This window comes from Pongo abelii, chromosome 21 (genome assembly GCF_028885655.2).
Source record: "Pongo abelii isolate AG06213 chromosome 21, NHGRI_mPonAbe1-v2.0_pri, whole genome shotgun sequence".
Classification (NCBI taxonomy): Eukaryota; Metazoa; Chordata; class Mammalia; order Primates; family Hominidae; genus Pongo; species Pongo abelii.
The window spans coordinates 49321081-49340960 of record NC_072006.2 but is presented as its reverse complement, the minus strand read 5'-3'; the positions used below and the strand labels follow the sequence as shown (position 1 = coordinate 49340960).

General features: G+C 42.8%; 1 protein-coding gene across 4 annotated transcripts in view; it reads right to left on the bottom strand.

Moving 5' to 3' along the window:
- Positions 1-10239: 10239 nt before the first annotated feature.
- STK4 (serine/threonine kinase 4) overlaps positions 10240-19880 on the bottom strand; it is a 113176-nt gene continuing 103535 nt past the window's right edge. For all 4 annotated transcript variants that reach the window (XM_009233628.3, XM_054541812.2, XM_054541810.1 and 1 more), the window contains one exon: positions 10240-15211. In XM_009233628.3, the coding sequence (XP_009231903.2) occupies positions 15053-15211 (159 nt within the window). In that variant the 3' untranslated portion in view covers positions 10240-15052. The remainder of the gene's footprint in view (positions 15212-19880) is intronic.

Here is a 19880-nt window from a genome sequence, read left to right as displayed (position 1 = left end):
CCAACAAAATCCAAATTAACACTGTACTTCTTCTGTGGTGATAGAAGTACTACACATATGTCCAGGTTACTGGATACTCTAAGAAAATTCACTGAGATGCACTGGATTTATCTCCCACCTTGTAAAAGGTGTGTCTTACCTACAGAGCTGAAGTGTCTGCTCCTTTGTGCTCTCCAGGCCCTGTTAATGTGATTTAGTCAAAATTAGTTTGCTGTCTTTTAGAATAGGGATATTCGGGAAATCAAGGCCTTCCTGGTACAGAGCTGGAGAACAGAGGTATGCCTGAGTTAGAACAGTAAATGAAAACTCTTATCCCTTCTAGGCAATAGCAAAATGCTTCCAGTGGTTTCTGTTCCTCAGAGTAGAGAGTGAAACTAGTAGATGCATGACTCCAGGGACTGTAATGATGAGCATATATCTAACACAACAGTTAAAAATGGAATTATCATCTGACTAAAGTAATCCACTGTCATTTTCCAAGACCCATCTAATTTTGCACCTACCAGAGGAAATTAATGGTGTTTTTATTGGAGTCATCAGCCTGCAAGGTCTTTGGTAGAAACACTAATCGCTGCAGCCTCCCCTAAAGATATGTTACTACCGTTGACTTTTCTATTCTGAAAGAGTTGTTCAGTTGGATTCTATTGGCCTTTTATATCACAATGGCCCTCACTTCATGGGTCAGAGAGCCAATATGGGGATCTTTTCCAACTATCTCTCCGAAACTGCTGATATAGAATAGTTTTGGAATTCCATTAGGCCTCCAGTGGCATGGACAAAAGCCAAAACACTATTTTTCACATGATAGATGGACCTACAGTGGTACTCTTGAACCCAAGAAACTGGTATTAGCTCGAAGTCTTCATCAAGGTTCCCTGAATGGTGTATTTCCCTTTCCCCAGTATCCATTTACCTTGGGAAATGGCCACAGATCCTTTTGGAGAAGGCAAGAGAAATATTCACATTACACTCATGTAGTATAGCAGAGTCCTTCCTCAAAGGCGAGTAGCATATCCTTCAATCAAAGGGCTTTAGATCAATAAACGCAAGCCCAGTGTTAGGTGATGATCTGTAACTACCACAGTGGCTCAAGTCGTGACTTTTTTTTTTTTTTTGCCAGAACTAGAGGGTGTTTTTGATTTTCGTTTTGCTTTGTTTTGTTTCTTATGTTTTGCTGGTTAAACAAATCAAGTAAGACTTTAGTGGGTTGTCTTTAACTTTTTAGGGCCCTACACTGTGGCAGTCTGCCACGGTTACTACTTGAGACCATGACTACTACAGTTACTACTGTTACTACTTGAGACCATCATTACGACAGCTTACTACTGTTACTGCCTGAGACTGTCATTACAAGACTGAATGAAGGGACGAATGTAGAAATGAAAACTTAAGACAAAAGAAACTATTTTAAAGGAAGGGGCCAGGGGAAGAAGAAGAGAGCTCCCTGCTTCTAGTGAGCAAAGGGAGCCCCCGAGCTTCCACAGTCCTTCCTATTTATTGGGTAACAAGAGCAGGGAGGAGGAAGTAACGATTGGTCAGCTGCTTAATTGATCACAGGTTCATATTGTTACTAACAGGCTTCAGATGTACCTAATCACAAGAAACACTGTGCTTGGGACGTGACTGCCCTCAGCATTCCTGCCGGGTGGCAGATGCAGTTTGTCAGTTTGTCAACATTCTGCATTTATGAGAAACAGTTTGCTGCTTACTCATGTAGCCTCCAGTAGTATACGGAGTTGATCACGACCCTCATCATTTCGGCCTGTAACACTACACCATGAGTTCTTGCCTCATACAGAGCCTACTGAATATTCCAGTGATCACTTCCACTTCATTTCTGAGGATGAAGTGCCAATGCCTGGCCTCCCACATCTCTGCATTCTTCTTCTCCTCTGAATCAGGCAACCTATTTCAAATTGCAGCCCCTCTACCCAGCATTCTTGACTTTCCTCAAAGCAAGGGTAAAGTGTGAGGGCTACAGTTAGAGGTATTTGTGGGAAGGAGGCACAAAATAGATCCAATCCAGCCTCCTGTCTTCAGAAATCTTTGAATCTCTTCCTCTACATGATGCCAAAGGATTTGGGGCCCTTCAGTTCCATTTCACGTGGGCCAGCATTTGTTTTAAGTTTGCATTAGCCAACTCATCACATTGTTAGAGCTTTGCCAGCTCCTGGAGCTACCGCAGAGAATGCCAAATAATCCCTGGCAAGTGAATCCATATCAAGAAGATCAGCCTGAGCCAAAATTACATTCCCCCTTCCTTGATAAAGCACCACAAAAATCCATTTCCACAGATACTTCCCCAAATTTTTGATGGTGTCAGTTAACAAGTTTCTTCAATTCTGTATGGGTCCAGGATTTTTACCTACCGTGTCTACTTGTCATGCTCTACGCCAAACTGATCCCCACCTTCCAGCTAAGTAGCCTTGAGGGATGGGGCAAGCAGGAAATTGTGAGCTTTCTCCTGTAAGAAAAGGTATGAATTGTTTGCACCCGGTGTTTAGAGAGCTTTCAGTTTTCTTCCACATCCTGTCATATGATCATTCCACTTGTCATAATCCCACTGCCTATTAATGCCTAACTTCACAAAGTGCAGCAGGGCTGTGAATTCAGCAGCCTGCATCATCAATTGACAACTTTGGTTATTTGGAGAACTCGGCCCTACTGCAAATCATAAGAGAGTCTTTTACTGTAGTCATAGAAATGCTGTCCATTCATTGTTTTTTTTTTTAAAAAAAAGGCATTGGGGCTTCCATTGTTGATTCTCCCTTTATATTAATCTATGCAGTTAGAAACAAAATGCTCTAGCTCACAGCCTGAACATCCCTCACTTCCTTAAAATTAACTGTGACACGTGTTATCCCTTCTCTGAGAGCCTCCTCAGTGGTCAGATGCTGTGAAGTAATGTAAGACATAGGTCTTTACCATGGCAGACCATTGCTGGCTTCCCAGACTAGAGCATGAGCAATAACCTCATTGTATTTTGCCCCATCACAGTCCAATAATTTTGAATATCCCACATTTCCTAGAGGATATGGTGTCTACAAATCAACTCTAGTTCCAATTTCTGTATCAGTTGGGAATTTTTGGTTGCAAACAACAGAATCCAACTCTGGAAAACTTAAGCCAAAAAAGGACTGTATTGGAAAGGTACTGGATAGGATCAAAGTCAAATTAAACAACGAGGCTTTGAGAAAGCCAGCAATTTGAGCAACATAGGGATTGAGGTAGGTAAAACTCATAAATCACCTCTTTGGGGCACTGCAATTAAAATAGTTTAGTGACAACTGCCTCCATTGTATAAATCACTCTGCTCAAGCTAAAAAGTTCCCTGAAGATTGAGTCTAACTAGACTGGTTTGGGTCATATGCTCATCACATGATTTCGGGGCGAGATGGGAGGAACTATCACAGACAGTCCCACCAGGACATAGATGGCAGAGGGGTAGCTCCCTGAAGGAAAATGGGGGTCCTTTCATTAAAATGAGGGGAAAGGATCCAGGGGAGACAAAACCAACATATATCTTTTACAATACCACTGAGTGAGAATGGCAGCCAGGCAGCTTGGTTTCAGCAACAACGAAATCAAGAATGAGAGAGAGACAGAGAAACAGACAGAGGGAGAGATTGGTTTCTGCATCACGTGGTAGATAACAGGGTTACCAACATCTCCCAGTTTGGTATCTTGTAGCACCTCCACCAGAGAACTTCCCATTTCCAGTTTGAAAAATCTGATTGGCCCAGAGATTGGTCACCTTGGGTGAGGTGACTGGATCACTCAACTGTGGTGAAGGGGTTGGATCATGTGAACCTGTGGCTGGGGTAGGAGTCAAGCAGTTCCCAGAAGAGGGAGTACAGGACAGATCTCATAGTAATCCCTTGCAGTCTTGCTCTCTTGGTCTTCAGTTTCAACTTCTGTAAAATGGAGGGATAATGTCCAGAGATGTTAGGGAGCAACTGGGGGCACGTGGGACAGCTCAGCACATCTGGGCTCTGAGATGTGATGTGCTTGTTGTTAATGATAAACGAACTGATAGTTTCCCCCGCTTTGCAGTGACCTCAAGGTGGCGACTTCCCTTGTGAGTGAGACATAATATTCCTTAGGGATTATCAGATTGAAGATCTGCCCCCTCTCCAGCCCCATTTTACAGATCAGAAAAGAGAGACCCAGAAGTCCAAGGTCACACAAGAAGCAAATCCCATTCCTCAGTCCCTTTGAGTGAGAAGAGCTGTTCAGCTCAAATAAGGGCGAAGCAGGGTGTTTACACTGGGACATCAGAGTGGAAGACTCCAGTTGACTTATACAGTACTTTTTGAAGCCCCCAAGAGTGAAGATAGCCTAGCAAATAATAGTCATCCTCCACATATCCTTGTCACTGTAATTTGCAAAGTGGTTTCGCATACATTATCTCATATACTTCTCACAACAACCCCACAAGACAACAGCAACAACAATAAAATGTAGTATCACCACTGAACAGATGAAAAAACCAAGATCCATGGTCAGACAGTTAAAAAGTAGCAGATCAGGGATTCAAACTCAGGCTTTTTAATACCAGATTGTACTCACTCAGCACCACTTCCCACTATTATCACTTTGTCTGGTAAACTTAACTCCCCAGGCACCACTGAAGGAAGTGGCTTTGAAGTGTGCATCCTATGAGTTTCTTCTATCTGAAGGCTCTGGAAACAGCCCTGAGGTGCTGGCTGGGATGGTCCTCAATACCAGACCTCATACTTCAGGCCAGTCCGGCCCTGCCGGTGTGGAAAGAATTCTCCAGGAAGTTAGTAAGTTGAGAAGATAATCTTATAAGACAGGAGTCTTTGAGAAGGAATGGGAGGGGGTGGCACCGGGAGTGTCTTTCAGAATCCTGTCTGCTAGAAAGGAAGAGAAGGACAAGGGCAGTTGTAGACTGGTATTTAACCTTGTTCAGAAGGGCAGAGTTCAGAACCCTCAAGAAATTCATTCGTTCAAGAGGAAGAATTGCACACAACTTGGTTTTTGAAGTCACATCTAGGTTCAAATATTGGCCCTGCCACTCATTAGTTGTGTGACCTTAGATTGGACCTGTTGACCTCTGAGGGGTATTATATCAGGACCAACCCCCAACTGGTATCCAACCCCCACCCCACCTCCCCGCCATCTTTTCCTACGTACCTAGATCAATAAGGAATCTTTCAGGTACAAGTGAAAGAGACCCAACAAACTGACTTAAGTACAGGTGGATCCAGAGGTTCCACTGAAGTCATCATGTCATTTTTCCCTGCTTCTCTCTCTGCTCCATGTTTCTGTGTTGGCTTCAGACGGTGAGTTATTTAAAATATTTGAATAAAATGGGAGAATATGAGGGATGCCATGCAGTGCAGAGGAAAGAATGTGGTTAAGTCCAGAAAGTTGGGCTTGAATCTGCTTCTTACGAGGTGTGTGATCTTGGTTGGGTTTCTTTGTCTCTCTGAGCCTGTTTCTTCACTTATCTTGGTTTAATAACACCCACACCTCAGAGTGTTACAGTCAAGTTCAAGTAAGATAATATATATGAAAATGCCTGGCACAAGGTTAAATATTAAAGAAGCCCAAAAAATGCAAAGCAAGGAAATAGAGCTCAGCAGCTTCTACCAGGGCTCTTGTTTTCCTCTGGAGGGCAAAGCAACTCCAAGCAGAGGGCACTGGGAAAGGAAGGGGTTTGCTTTATCTAGAGAACACAAACTGGACTCACACTTGAGGCCATAGTTGGGGTCCCGGAGTGAACACTGGAGTCAAGAAGCCTAAGTTTAAATCCAGACTTGACACTGCCAAGTCTTGGGCCTCTGTTGGATCATTCATCAGAACAAGATGCTGGCTGGGATAAATGCTCATGGGCTAAGAGTAACCACCCCTTACATCTGCAGAGGCCTAGGTAGTTTCCAAGGGGCCTTCCCATCCATGGTCTTGGAAGCTTCTAAAACAGCCCAGTGGAGTAGAAGGCAAAAAGGCTTGTCTATTCAAGTATAAAATACATATGGGGAAAAAAAGCACAGATCCTAAGAGTTCACATTGATAAATTTTCTCATCATGAACACACTTGTGTAACAAGCACTCAAATAAAGAATTAGAACCTGAGTAGCACTGTAGTCCCTCCTTATACTCACATCCAGTCACTACCCCACAACCAACAAAGGCAAACGTTGCCTTGACTTTTAACATCATAGAGTAGGTTTCCTTGGTTCTGAACTGTATATAAAAAGAATTGCACAGTATGTACTACTTTGTGTCTGGCTTTTTTATTGTGGCAAAAGACATATAGAATTTACCATTTCAACCATTTTTAAATGTAAAGTTCTGTGGCATTAAGTACAGTCACATTGTTGTGTAAGAACATCCGTCTCCAGAGCTTTTTCATCTTCCTCAACTGAAACTCTGTGCCCATTAAACACTAACTCCCCATCCCTCTCTCCCTCCCTCTGCCAACCACCATTCTACTTTATCTCTATGAAGAGACCTTGCTACTCTAGGTACCTTATGTAAGTGCAATCATGTATTTGTCCTTTTGTGACTGGTTTATTTCACTTAGCATAATGTCCTCAAGGTTCATCCATGTTGCAGCATGTGTCAGAATTTCCTCCTCCTGAAGGCTGAATAATATTCCATTGTATGTGTAGGCCCTATTTTGTTTATTCATTCATCCATCGATGGATGTGTCTAGCTTCATTTAAATGTTTGAGAGATACAGCCATATTGTTGCATGTAGTGAGAGACTGAACGTACAAATGGACAATCCCAGAATATATATATAAATAGAACTTTGACCCACAACCTGCAGTAACCTGCCCAGGAAACCAACCCCATATCTACAATAAATAGCCCAGGTTGCCAGCCTGCTATAAGTCAGACTTGCAGGAAGCCCCAGATTGCTATCTCCAGTGGCAATCCAGGAAGCTAAACAATAACTTCTGTAACAATCAGGCCAAAATGGTCAGGACTTGATTAATAACTGACAGCTTCCCCAATTTTTGTCCCCACTTCCAACTTAGGATCAAACAGAGAAACCAAATATGCACCCTAAATCAATCACATAGGATGTACTGCTTCAAGTTAGCCCACCTACAGCTTTCCTATGCCAACAGCTTCCAACAGGGCATCCCTGAAGCCTTCCTTTTTTTTCTACTATAGAGCTTTCCCATTCCTTTGCCTGCCTTTGAGTCTCTGACAAAATGCAAGTAACAGTGGCTGACTTCTTTGCTGTAGCAAGCTCACAATACCCTTTTGCTTATTTCCACAATAGCTACAGGTAGCTCATTCTCATTGTTGTATAGTATTCCACTATGCAAATCTATGTAATTTATTTATGCTGCCACTGGGCATCCAGATGGTTTCTGGTTTGGCAAAATTATAAATAATGCCATTATGAATATTCTAGTACATGTCTTGTGGTAAAAAAGCATACACATTTCTGTTGAGAAAATACCTAGGGAAGGAATGCTAGGTCATGGGTATATTCACCAGTACTCGAGTTCCAGTTGCTCCACATCGTCACCAATACCTAGCATTTCTATTTCTTCTATTTTAGTTATTATGGTGGGTACATGGTAGTAATGCATTAAGGTTTTAATCTGTACAGTTATCCCTTGGTATCTGTCGTGAATTGGTTCCAGGAACTCTGATGGATACCAAAATCTGCATGCAGATGCTCAAGTCCTTGATATGAAATGTCCTAGTATTTGCATATAACCTATGCACATCCTCCTGCATAAATCATTTCTAGATTACTTATACCTAATACAATGCTATGCAAAATGCCTAATGTAAATGCTATGCAAATTACTGTTATACTGTATTGTTTAAGGAAGAAAGACAGACACAATTTTTTTTTCTTTTCTTTTTTGAGATGGAGTCTCGCTCTGTCACCCAGGCTGGAGTGCAGTGGCACAATCTCGGCTCACTGCAACCTCCGCCTCCTGGGTTCAAGCGATTCTCCTGCCTCAGCCTCCCGAGTAGCTGGGATTACAGGCGCGCCACCATGCCCGGCTAATTTTTGTATTTTTAGTAGAGACAGGGTCTCACCATGTTGGCCAAGCTGGCCTTGAACTCCTGACCTCAAATGAGTTATTGGCCTCCCAAAGTGCTGGGATTATAAAGGTGTGAGCCACTGTGCTGGGCCATATTTTTTTTCTAATATTTTTGATTCATGGTTGGTTGATGTAGAACCTATGGATACGGAGGGCTGACTGTATTTTCCTGATGACTAAAGTTGAGCACTATTTCATGAAGGCATAGTTTCAAAATGCACAAATCTATCATGCCAGTTCCTTGCTTAAAACCCTTTGATGGCTCTCCATCTCATCAGGAATAACACCCAAACCCCTTCCCATGGACCACAAGGCCCTGAACATTCTTGCCTTCACCCACCTTGTACATACTGTTCCAGCCATGGAAGAATCCTTCCATTCTTCCAACAAGCCAAACTTTTGTTCTTATCTCAGGGTCTTTGTTCTTGCTGTTCTCTCAGCCTGGCTGGTTCCTTCTTGTCATGCAGGTCTCATTATAAACATCGTTTCTCCAGAAGCATCGTTTATCAGTCTATATAAAGCCATCTCTCCCTACACATACACACATGTGCACACACACATGCACACGTTACTCTCAATCCCATTACCCTGTTCTTTTCTTTTTGCTGTACTTCATCATTCTCTGAAATTACCACGTGTTTACATGTTACATAGACTTTCTGTGAAAACAACAGCTACAGATCTAAACCAATCTTGAATGAGTGACTCAAAAATCACAAGCATCGCTGCCATTGATGATGTGGTTTTCTGAAATGGAGAACAACTCTTAGTAAAGGTCCAAACAAAAACAAACTACAAGTGTCTCTCCATTCTTCATAGTTCATTCTTAAAAAAAACAAAACAGTAAAACCATATAAAAAGTACTTTGTGTTTACATGTAAATGAACTTTGGTTTGGTATCACGTTTATAAACAAAATTTTCACCAAAATTAATAACCAGTGAACATCTGAATGTTGTGTTGGACACTGGACAGATGTTTGTTATGCAGGACTGTCCCAGAATGCACTGCAGAACATCTAGCAAACCTGCCCCTGCCCATTAAATGCTGGTAAGGCTCCTCAATCACGATTACCACAAAAACACTCTCATACATTTCCAAAACACCCCCTGGTGGGCACTACTGCACACTGTAAAAGTCCGTATGTCTATAGAAAGGGTACACTATCATATACCTAAGAGTGTGTGTGAGAAAACAAATGAAGTCATCTAAACGGCTCTGCAATGTGCCTGGCAGATAATAAGTGCTTAATAAATATAAACTTACTTCATCCCTCCTTCTTTCCTTCATCTGGCCACAGGTTCTCAGTGTGATCAATAAGGAACATCTGTCATCAACCTTGGCCACAGGAAGGAAGGTACACTAAATATTTCAAGGAGTGAGGTGAGTAAGTTAGGGAACAATAAACACACTTATCACCCCACTCCAAGAAAGGCCCACAGAATAACATGACAGTTATACACACAGACTGTGGAACTATTCGATTAAATACTGTAGAGCAATTTCACTCAAGAGAACTACACTTACTTTTCAATATAACTCTATTCCCTCTCTGCTGTGGGGTCAACTTTTAAGGCTGAAAAAAAAACCTAGGGTCAGGCTGGAGAACTATTCCTGGATAAGAATGGGCCACACCAGGGCAGGAACGTGCTGCTCCACTTCTGAATGCTGGGCCACGTCTGGCCTGGCTTCATGCAGCAGCAGATGAGGATGAAGGATTCCAAGGTGATCATCTCACACTAGAGGCTTTATACAGGCGGGCTCTTCTGTCCAGGATGTCTTCTCTCCCTCACTTCCTACTCTTTATTAATCTAGCCATCTCTTCTTCATTTTTAAAGTTTCAAGGTATATTATCTCCTCTAGAAGAGTTTCCTTGGACATCCCAGGAGAACCGTCACTCCCTCTTCTGTGTATCCACAGGCCCTGTACCTTCTTCTACCATGGTATGTTCAATGTTGTGTGTTTTTGTGCTTGGCTAACTCCCCAAATGCCCTGCAAAAACTGTGCCTGGTTCATCTTTATTATATTCCTGATAACTAGCTCAGTACCCTGGCACACAATAGAAGCCCAACAAAAGTTTACCAACCTCTCCCCAGCTTTGAATCTTAGAATAAACACACCACAGAGTCAATGTCACAAAGATTGTTCACAACACCATTATCCAGGCTATATATGGAGGTTCTCATTAATAAGGGTTTGTGGTCCAAAGGACAGTTTATTTAAAACAAACGTGGTGAGGTATAGGAAGAAGAAAAGAAGAACAACAATTCTAACATAAAAACACAGGAAGCATCTCAAACTTGAAAAAAAAAAAAAGAAAAGGAGTGGGGGCAATGGAGGAAGCTATGTCTTATACAAACTGCTGACCTCAATTGATCACTTACATCCAAACCTTACAAAATAGCATTTCAAGTCAGCACTTAAGCCAGTGTTATTAGATTTTCTTACAAAAAGTTAAAGCTACAAACTTCACATTTTTAAACTGTACATAGCAACAGCATTTAAGCTTTTTTTTTCCAAGTTGGTCCAAGTGCAAGCTGGTAAAAGAGATTTTTTTTCCAAACACAAACAAGAACATGTATTCCAAAGACAATGAATATAATACTGATAAAAACACAAACATAGTGCTTAAGAAAAGATGGGGTGAGGTGGAGATGTAGATTGGGCAGGAACAATTTTCTAGTAAATAAGGAGCTGCAATCTTTAGAGGCAACATGGTATGCTAGAAAGGACACTGGAATAAGAATCAGAAGACCTGGATCTGAATCCTGGCTCTGCCATATTCTAGCCACATGACCTTGAGCAATAGACTTTACCTCTCTGAGCCTCAATTTTCACATCTGTAAAATGAGGATAATAATACCTATATCTCCCAGCACTATTAAGTTTCTACAGATATAGGGCTATTCAGATTATCTACTTCTTCTTCTTTTTTTTTGTTTGAGACAGGGTCTCATTCTGTCACCCAGGCTAGAGAGCAGTGGTGAGACCATGGCTCACTGCAGCCTTGACCTCCCTGGGCTCAGGTGATCCTCCCACTTCAGCCTCCTGACCAGCTGGGATTACAGGTGTGCACCACCATGCCCGACTAATTTTTTTTTTTGGTGTTTTGTAGAGATGGGATTTTGCCATGTTGCTCAGGCTGGTATCTATTTCTTCTTGAATGAATTTTGGTACTTTTTATTTTTCAAGGAATTTGTTTATGATGTTGAAGTTGTTAAATTTATTAGCATAAAATTATTCATAATATTCTATTGGCTTTTTAATACCCATAGGATGTATCACGATGTCACTTCTCTCATTCCTGATATTGAAAAGACTTACTGAGTTTTAAATGGTATAAATTTCTGGCATCTGGCAGGTGCTAAATAAATGTTTCCTGGATTGAAATCTACAGTCTCAAGGAGTCAAGGTTACAATTCTTAAGTTGCTTCAGATGACTGGTTCTGTCTATTTATCAATACGTCTATCGATCCACTCATCCACTCATCCATGCATCCTCCCACCCTTCCTCTTCCCCGTCAAACATTCATCCATCCAATTGGTGGCTTGGGGAAAGGGACAAAAAAGGAAAAAAAAAAAAAAAAAAAAAAAAAGGAATGTGCCTCAGAATTACAGATGGAGCAATTAAAATAGTCTTAAAGAATTCTGAGATTTTTGGCCAGGCAAGGTGGCTCACGCCTGTAATCCCAGCACTTTGGGAGGCCGAGGCAGGTGGATCACAAGGTCAGGAGTTCAAGACCCGCCTGGCTAATATGGTGAAACCCTGTCTCTACTAAAAATACAAAAATTAGCCAGGCGTGGTGGCGCAGCGCCTGTAGTGCCAGCTACCTGGGAGGCTGAGGCAGGAGAATTGCTTGAACCTGGGAGGCGGAGGTTGCAGTGAGCCGAGATGGCGCCACTGTACTCCAGCCTGGGCGACAGAGTGAGACTCCGTCTCAAAAAAAAAAAACAAACAAAAAAAGAATTCTGAGATTTTTTTTTTAAAGACAGAATCAGGTCATTGTTTCTTGAAGGCAGAGAACAAGCGAGGACCTCAAATTTCTCTGGAAGCTTGAGTTGCAAATGCTCAAGTAATGACGGAAGCCCAAGGCTCATTGAAAGCAAGCTGATATATCTTAAATTTAGTATTCAACAACAACAACAAAAACTAGGACTCGCTCCTTTGCCTTTCTGTCACTAGAAAACAAATATACCTTGTCAGGAAATTTCTCTGATCCAAAACAAATTGACTTCTGGCCAAAAGGCTCCATCATGCTAGACTGGTAAGCAATAGACTTTATTGGACCAGCAAGCTGGGTGCACACATGCCTGAAACAAAACAAACTCCAGATCAAAGTTCATGACCCAAGAATAGTTATGGGAGAAAATGGGAGAAAACTGAACTTTCTTTTATTTGGATCTAGCTTAGGAAGGGAGAAAATGGGCTTTCTCCTCCTCTCTGGCCAAGTGCAAAGTTCTTTGTTTAAAAAAGAAAGAGAGGCCAGGAGCGGTGGCTCATGCCTGTAATCCCAGCAGTGTGGGAGGCCGAGGCGGGTGGATCACCTGAGGTCAGGAGTTCAAGACCAGCCTGACTGACATGGTGAAACCCCGTCTCTACTACAAATACAAAAAAATAATCCAGGCATGGTGGCACATGCTGTAATCCCAGCAGGAGAATCGCTTGAACCCGGGAGGCGGAGGTTGCAGTGAGCCATGATTGTGCCATTGTACTCCAGCCTGGGCGACAAGAGCGAAAATCCGTCTCAAAAAAGAAAAAGAAAAAAGAAAGAGAGAGAGAGACAGAACTATTAATTCGTACAGCAAATGGTGCAGGGGTGTGCATCCTGGATGCTTTGGTTTTTAACACTTACTTGGCTATCAGACTTAACTACTAATTCAGCTGTCTTTCCAACCTAAAAACGCTAGTTAGAGTTATTTAGTCTATGCAAGAAAAGGTGGTCACTTCATTTTAAACAGGCTTGTGACTTTCCTGTTTTGTGTAAATACTGACCCCCTATAGTGATGCTATGAATCCTGATTCTATCATTTACTAGCTGCATGACCTTGGGAAGGAATCTTTCTCTCTGAACTTATTTCTTCAACTACAAAATGGAGATAAAGTAGTTAAGTCACAGGGTTATTGTGAAGTTTCGAGCCTACCCAGCTCAGTGCCTGATATATAATAGGTGCTCAACAAATGGTAGCTGTCATTTATTATTCCAGCAAGCTCCTCAAATTGTCCTGTGTTTTCCATATCTGCCACATAGTTATTTCAGTGGCCAAGCCCTGAAGACTAACAGCTGCCTCTTGCGTTTTTTAAAAACTTGCTTTAATTGCAAATAACAGAATCTGGCCACAGAAGAGGCACATTCCCTGCCTTTCCATTGATTCCCAGGTTTCAGGAGCAAAAGCAATTATGGAATCAAATTACAGTATCCTGAGGTACAACCCAGTCATGGCTCCCCATCTGAGGGAAAGAGGTAAAGTTGCAGGAAGATGGCTCTATGCTGTCTTTTGCAAAGCCCTCTGATCTGCTTCAGGCCCGAAACCTGCCTCCATGGGTGCCTGTCTCCTATATCTGGCAGATGTTGCGGAGCTCAAGGACTCGCTGAAACTGAATGATCTGGCTCGTCCAGGGAATCTCTTTACAGCCAGGTCATCTACTGAAGAGCCAAGGCAAGAGCAAGTTTCTGTTAGCAAGGTTCCCTGGAACAATTAACCAAGACTGACACAGGTCTCTTCCCCCAAAGAAGGGGCTGCATGGTTCGGTGGCCTGGGAGTGAGGACCCTGAATTCTAGTCCCAGCTCTTACGCTAACTTGCTTTGTGATTTTGGCCATTCCCCTCTCTACACCTCAGTTTTCGGATCATCCGTACAAGCGGGTCAGACCAGATGATCTCTATAGTCCCTTCCAGCTCTGACATTCTGTGTGTTCAGATTGAGCCTCCTGGAGAACAAATCTTAGTCTAATATTCATTTATCCTTTCCAGGCTGCTTAGCAGTAAAAGAGAAAAGAAAACAGTCACATATTTGAATGTGGGTCACAAAAGCAATCCCCTCTACCCCTGTGTGTAAGGAATGTGGAGCAAAATGCCATGTGTATGATTTTTACATGAACAATGAGAGCTTCGAAAATGCTTTTCCTTTGTGGACTGAACACAGCCCCGTGTTTGCTAAGAGTTCCTGGTAGACCTATCCCCTCAGTGGATCATGTCTCCTCTTAAGGCACTGGGCAGTATCTGTGCTGTGACTCTAGGCAGTTGAGAGAGTGGAGATGGATGAAAGGCATTGAAAGAGCAAAGGCCAATTTGCAAAGAGGGTGCCAGGCTTCTCCTGGGACTCAAAGAGTAAACATAAACTCTCAAAGCTTTCCCTTGGACATCACCAATAGCTCCAGAAGCCAGTGATGACCACACAAGGCTGAAACCATGGTTAAAGAACTGTCCCAAACCTAATTTTTAAATGCAGCCCTGCAAAGGGGGAGGTTGGCTCCTGGGATTCAGTGACCCCCTAACAGCCTCCCGGTGTCCTCTGCCCTCATGTTCCACAGTACCATAATCTTACAGAAAAGAGGCAAACCGTTTAAAACTGTACCTGTACAGAGATGCCACCACACTGCGTGGGGAATCTATTTATAATTTATATATATATATATGCATATTTATATATTTTTTAAAAGTCTTCCAGAAAGAACAATTGAAAGTTATTGGGAGAAGAAAAACAGACAATGTAAAACTTTCCCAGCTATCACTCAACTAGGAGTCTCTGTTCCTGGGGTTTAAAACTCTGAGTTAAAAGCGCCAATATAAATCCTTTGAAATAATATACCTGACCAATGTACATACACACATCAAGATGGCACGCTGACTGTCAAGAGAGCCCTTCCCACTGGCGCACATTCCTGAGTTCACAAAGGTGCTGTGGAGAGACGACAGAGCAGAAGTGCTGGCTAACAAACGTGAGGCAAGCCATCCAGAATTCACCCAAAGCCTGGGTGGAGCTGGGGCCCTCACAGCCTGGCCTTGCTCAGAAGTTTTGTTGCCGTCTCTTCTTAGCCTCAATGGCATCCAGGATGGGCTGCCGCTTGGACTGGTACTTCTGCCGGATCTCTTCAATCTCCTGCTCCATCATGGGGTCCAGGGCCAAGAGCCTCTTCTGAAGGTCCTCCACTGTCCAACTCTTAAGCTAGAAGAGAAGTGGAAAGTATAGTCACGACAAAGCTTAAGTCAGTGGCAGAACAGTGGAGAAGCCCAGCCTTCCCAGGCACCCAGAGGGAAGGGAGACAGGAGGAAGACACTGTGGTCAGATCACAGGTTGGGTGGTGGTGGTTGGAAAGTGACAATTCATTCCAAAGAATGGCATACCTTGAAGCTTGTCTGAGATAATTTATCCCTGGAAGAGATCTAAGTGCTAACCGCTTTGATTTAATGTGCCTTGACCAAGAACTTAGTGAATAATACTCTTACCTCCCCTATCTTTTAAATTAATTAAATATAGATTCATTGTTAGGGCATTAAAATAACAGTAACTTGCTGTATGTGAAATAATGGTTGCCTCCCCATTCTTGTTCTGTCCACAAGATAAGCATCTATCTGGACAGCATCTTTCCCACTTTCAGGATACGACACCATGGAGGATAGATGCTGATGAGGCGCAGATGCCATCCCCTAACCCTGCCTTCCCACACCCCCAATGTCTTAGCACTGCCCTATTATCATCACCAGCATTTACTTGAGGCTACTATATACCAGGTAACACTCTAAGCCCCTTGGGAATACAGACACAACCCTTGGCAGGGGTTGGGGTAAGGGTGGGTAGTTAGAAAAACCTCAAATTTCTATCATCCAGAGAAAAACAATGAGTTGATATATAAATTAATAATAATGGCTGGCATTCAGTGTTTTCTATGCACCAGACACTGAGTGCTTTACATGTATGGATTCCTTTAATCCTCACAGCAACCCATGCTACAAGGACATTATTATCCCTATGTTACAGATGAACAGCCCAAGGAGGAGGGTAGCTAAGTAACCTGCCCGATGTCTCCCAACTAGTAAGTGGCAGAGTCAAGACTCAAACCCAGGCAGCGTGGCTCTAGAGTCTATGCTCTTAACCAGTGTTGCAGAACAGCAGACTAGCAAAGCACAGGTTTTAGAACTAACTCAACCTTTGTTTAAAATGTGGTTCTGCCTGTTGCAGATGCCATGAGACTCTGTCAAGTTACCAATCTCTCCAGGCCTTCCCCATCTACAGAAGTCAGACAGCAGTGCCTCATCACATGTATTATAAGAATTAAATGAGATCACGGCTGTAAAGTTCTCAGCACAGTACCTGCTGCACTGTGTGTGTAAAGATGGCGATGGGTGTTATAAGCCTCTCTTCATAAAAGCCCAGGAGTGTACCAGTGTTCAACCTGTGTCTGCAGCTGTGGGGCAAGGGGCTCTGCTGCCATATGTGTGGAGTGTTCAATGATTCCAAGCCTGGCCAATCTTGGCTGTCAGGGGTGGGAATGAATGCTGACATTATCCACAGTGGGTGGTGATACTTCATTCTGTGTGCTCACAACCAGTTTAATAGGTACAGTGTTTCAAGAACTCAGAGTCTTACAAGAGGTCTGTTGTGCCCACATTTAGAAAATCATGATCCTTGGCCCCTTCCTGAGGTCTCCACAGGAAAGTAGTATAGGAGCTGGGTGAAGGGCCCTCTGTCTGTCTACCCTTCCTTGAGTGGGTGGGGTGAGAGCAAGTGTGAAGTGCTACAGTGGCCTCCCTAGAAATGGCCTGTCACCACAGGAATTTTCCTTGGCCTGCTTCAGGGAGGGTGTCTGAGAAGTGAGAAAACCCTAATAGTTCAAGACGAAAGGTTCTTTGTAATGTGAGAATGGAAGACTTGAGAGTGTGGGTAAATGCTGGAAAGTCGGGCTGAAAAAAAAAAAATGCATCTTTCCAGCCTGTGGTTTTATACTACCTTAGAGGTTGGTGTTCTTGGCCCAAGGACACCCCTAATAGCAATGCTTGCCTAGTCTTTGGCATTTTCAATTCCTTCTGCAAAGAGAGAATTCCCCAAGCCTACTACTGAATGTAACTGGTAGTTAAGAATGTAATCTTTGGGATCACAGGTCCTAAATCTGTACTGGCTATGTAACCTTAAACAGTAATTTCACCTCTTGAGCCTCGGTTTCCTCCTTTGGAAAACAGACAATACTATTTCGTTCCTCCACCCTGGGGCGGTACTAAGACTTACATGAGATAATGGTCTGACAGTCTTAGCTCAGAACTTCATATCGTATGTGATGGGCAGATAGTAAATATTCCATAAATGGAAGTTATCACTGTTGTTATTGTTGCTATTCTTATTCTTATTGTACATATGATTGGTAAGTCTCTAATTAATCTTCCATAAATAAGCTGTTTCTGTAACCTCTAATTCAAGCTAGAATCAAACATGTGAAAAAGAAAATATTCTACTCTATTTTGTGCTAATGCCTAAGGGCTGGTACATAATACCTGTTAACTTATGTACAGTTTAACAAAATATTTTTCACCCATCCATTTACAAATACTCATTGAACACCTACTATGGGTCAGGTGCTATTCGAGGCACATAGGCTACTTTAGTGAAAACAAACAAACAAACAAACAAAAATCAGTGCCCTTGTGAAGCTTACATTTTAATGAAGCAAGGAAAATAGCAATAAACACAGTAAATTAGTAAATTATTTTTATATTAGAAGGTGCTCTGGAAAAAAGAAAATAAAAAATAGTGTGAAAGAAGGGGAGCCGGGAATTAGGAGGGTAGACTTGCTTTTCATCTAGCCACTAGGATGAAGAATAAATTGCAAAATGAAGAAATATAAGTTAGTGGAGCTGCACTGACTTTGCAACTTATTCTGCAACTTTGGGCAAGCCCCTTCTCCTCCTTGGACCTTAATTTCCCCATTTGTAAGACAGGGCTGACTAGATGATCTCAGAAGTCTTTCCAGACTCAATGTTTCTCAGTGTATGACCTATGGATCACCTGTATCAGAATCACTTGCTAAAAATACAGATTCCTGAGCCCCAATCCAAAGCTACTTAGTAAGACTCCCTGGGAGGTGAGGCACAGGATTTTGCATTTTGAAGAAGCTATTCACGCTGGGCATGGTGGCTGATGCCTGAATCCCAGCACTCTGGGAGACCAAGGTGGGAGGATTGCTTGAGCCCAGGAACTCCAGACCAGCCTGGGCAAATAGTGAGATCCCATCTCTATGGGGGAAAAAAAAATTAGCCAGGTGTGGTGGTGCACACCTATAGTCCCAGCTACTTAGGAGGCTGAGATGGGAGGATCGCTTGAGCCCACTCCAAGGCTGCAGTCAGCTGTGACTGAGCCACTGCACTCCAGCCTGGGCAACAGAGCGAGACCTTGTCTCAAAAATACATAAATAATAATAAAAATAAACTAAAGAAGCATACAGATATTTCTTATAAATCCTCAAGTTTGATAAACATGATTCTGTATCTTCCTTATTTTTCTGTTAGTAAAATTGTCACAAAGTATTGCTGCCTGTCTCTAGCCTAAAACTTCTCCTGGGTTTCCAATTTCTAGGCAGTTTTGTTGCCCTTGATTCTAATCTGGGGGCAACAAGCACCCTTGCCTTATCTCAGCCACCTTCAGACTAATTTATGGCTGTCCTAAGAACTTTGGGGCTTAAGTTACATCTGACCTATTACAACACAGCCAGCCAGGCACTGCTGATGACTCAGTCATATCATCCAGATATGGATTTTTCCGAAAAACAAGCTCAGACAATAGTTTCATGGCGCCAAGTGTAGCATTTCACCTTCCTGGTCCTTGGTGGCATAAATACATTTCAAATGAACATCTTGCAGTAAAATAACTGTGGTTCTACAGTCTTGCTACAGCCAGAATCTTGAAGCAGCAAATTCTCAATCCAGCCATGTAAGTAGCTTGAGCTGTTTTCATGAGGTATGGGAAATATCACCATTCAGTACCTCATATATCCCATAGGATGTGAATATCCTCTCTATTCTGTGATACCCATACTCCATACTAGCACATCCAGATCAGCTCCCACTGGATATTTCAGTCCCTGATTATCTCGTGAAAATCTGTGATATGGTTTGCCTGTGTCCCCACCCAAATCTCATCTTGAATTGTAGCTCCCACAATTCCAACATGTTATGGGAGGGATCCAGTGGGAGGTAATTAAATCTTGGTAATTAAATAGCATGGTCAGGTCTTTCCCATGCTATTCTAATGATAGTAAGTCTGATGAGATCTGATAGTTTTTTTTTTTTTGAGACGGAGTCTGGCTCTGTCCCCCAGGCGAGTGCAGTGGCAAGATCACAGCTCACTGCAACCTCTGCCTCCTGGGTTCAAGCGATTCTCCTGCCTCAGCCTCCCAAGTAGCTGGGATTACAGGCGCCTGCCACCTACGCCCGGCTAATTTTTGTATTTTTAGTAGAGACAGGGTTTCGCCATGTTGGCCAGCTGGTCTCAAACTCCTGACCTCAGGTGATCCGCCCGCCTCGGCCTCCCAAAGTGCCGGGATTACAGGCGTGAGCCACCGCGCTAATAGAATCTGCAGCTTAACACATCCAAAGCAAAACTCTTGAGCCACATCCCTTCCTCATCCTCAAATCTTGTCTCCTTACTCCCCAGTCTTCCCCATCTCAGGAATGGTATCATCATCCTTCCATTTGCTCAAAATCATCCCTGATCCTTCCTTTTCCCTCACCCCCGCCTCCTGCCAACACCCAATCCTTTAGCAGTCCTATCAATTTTGTCCCTGAAATATTGGTATAACTCAAACCCAACCACTTTTTTCCATCTCCATCTACCTTGGTCCAGGCTA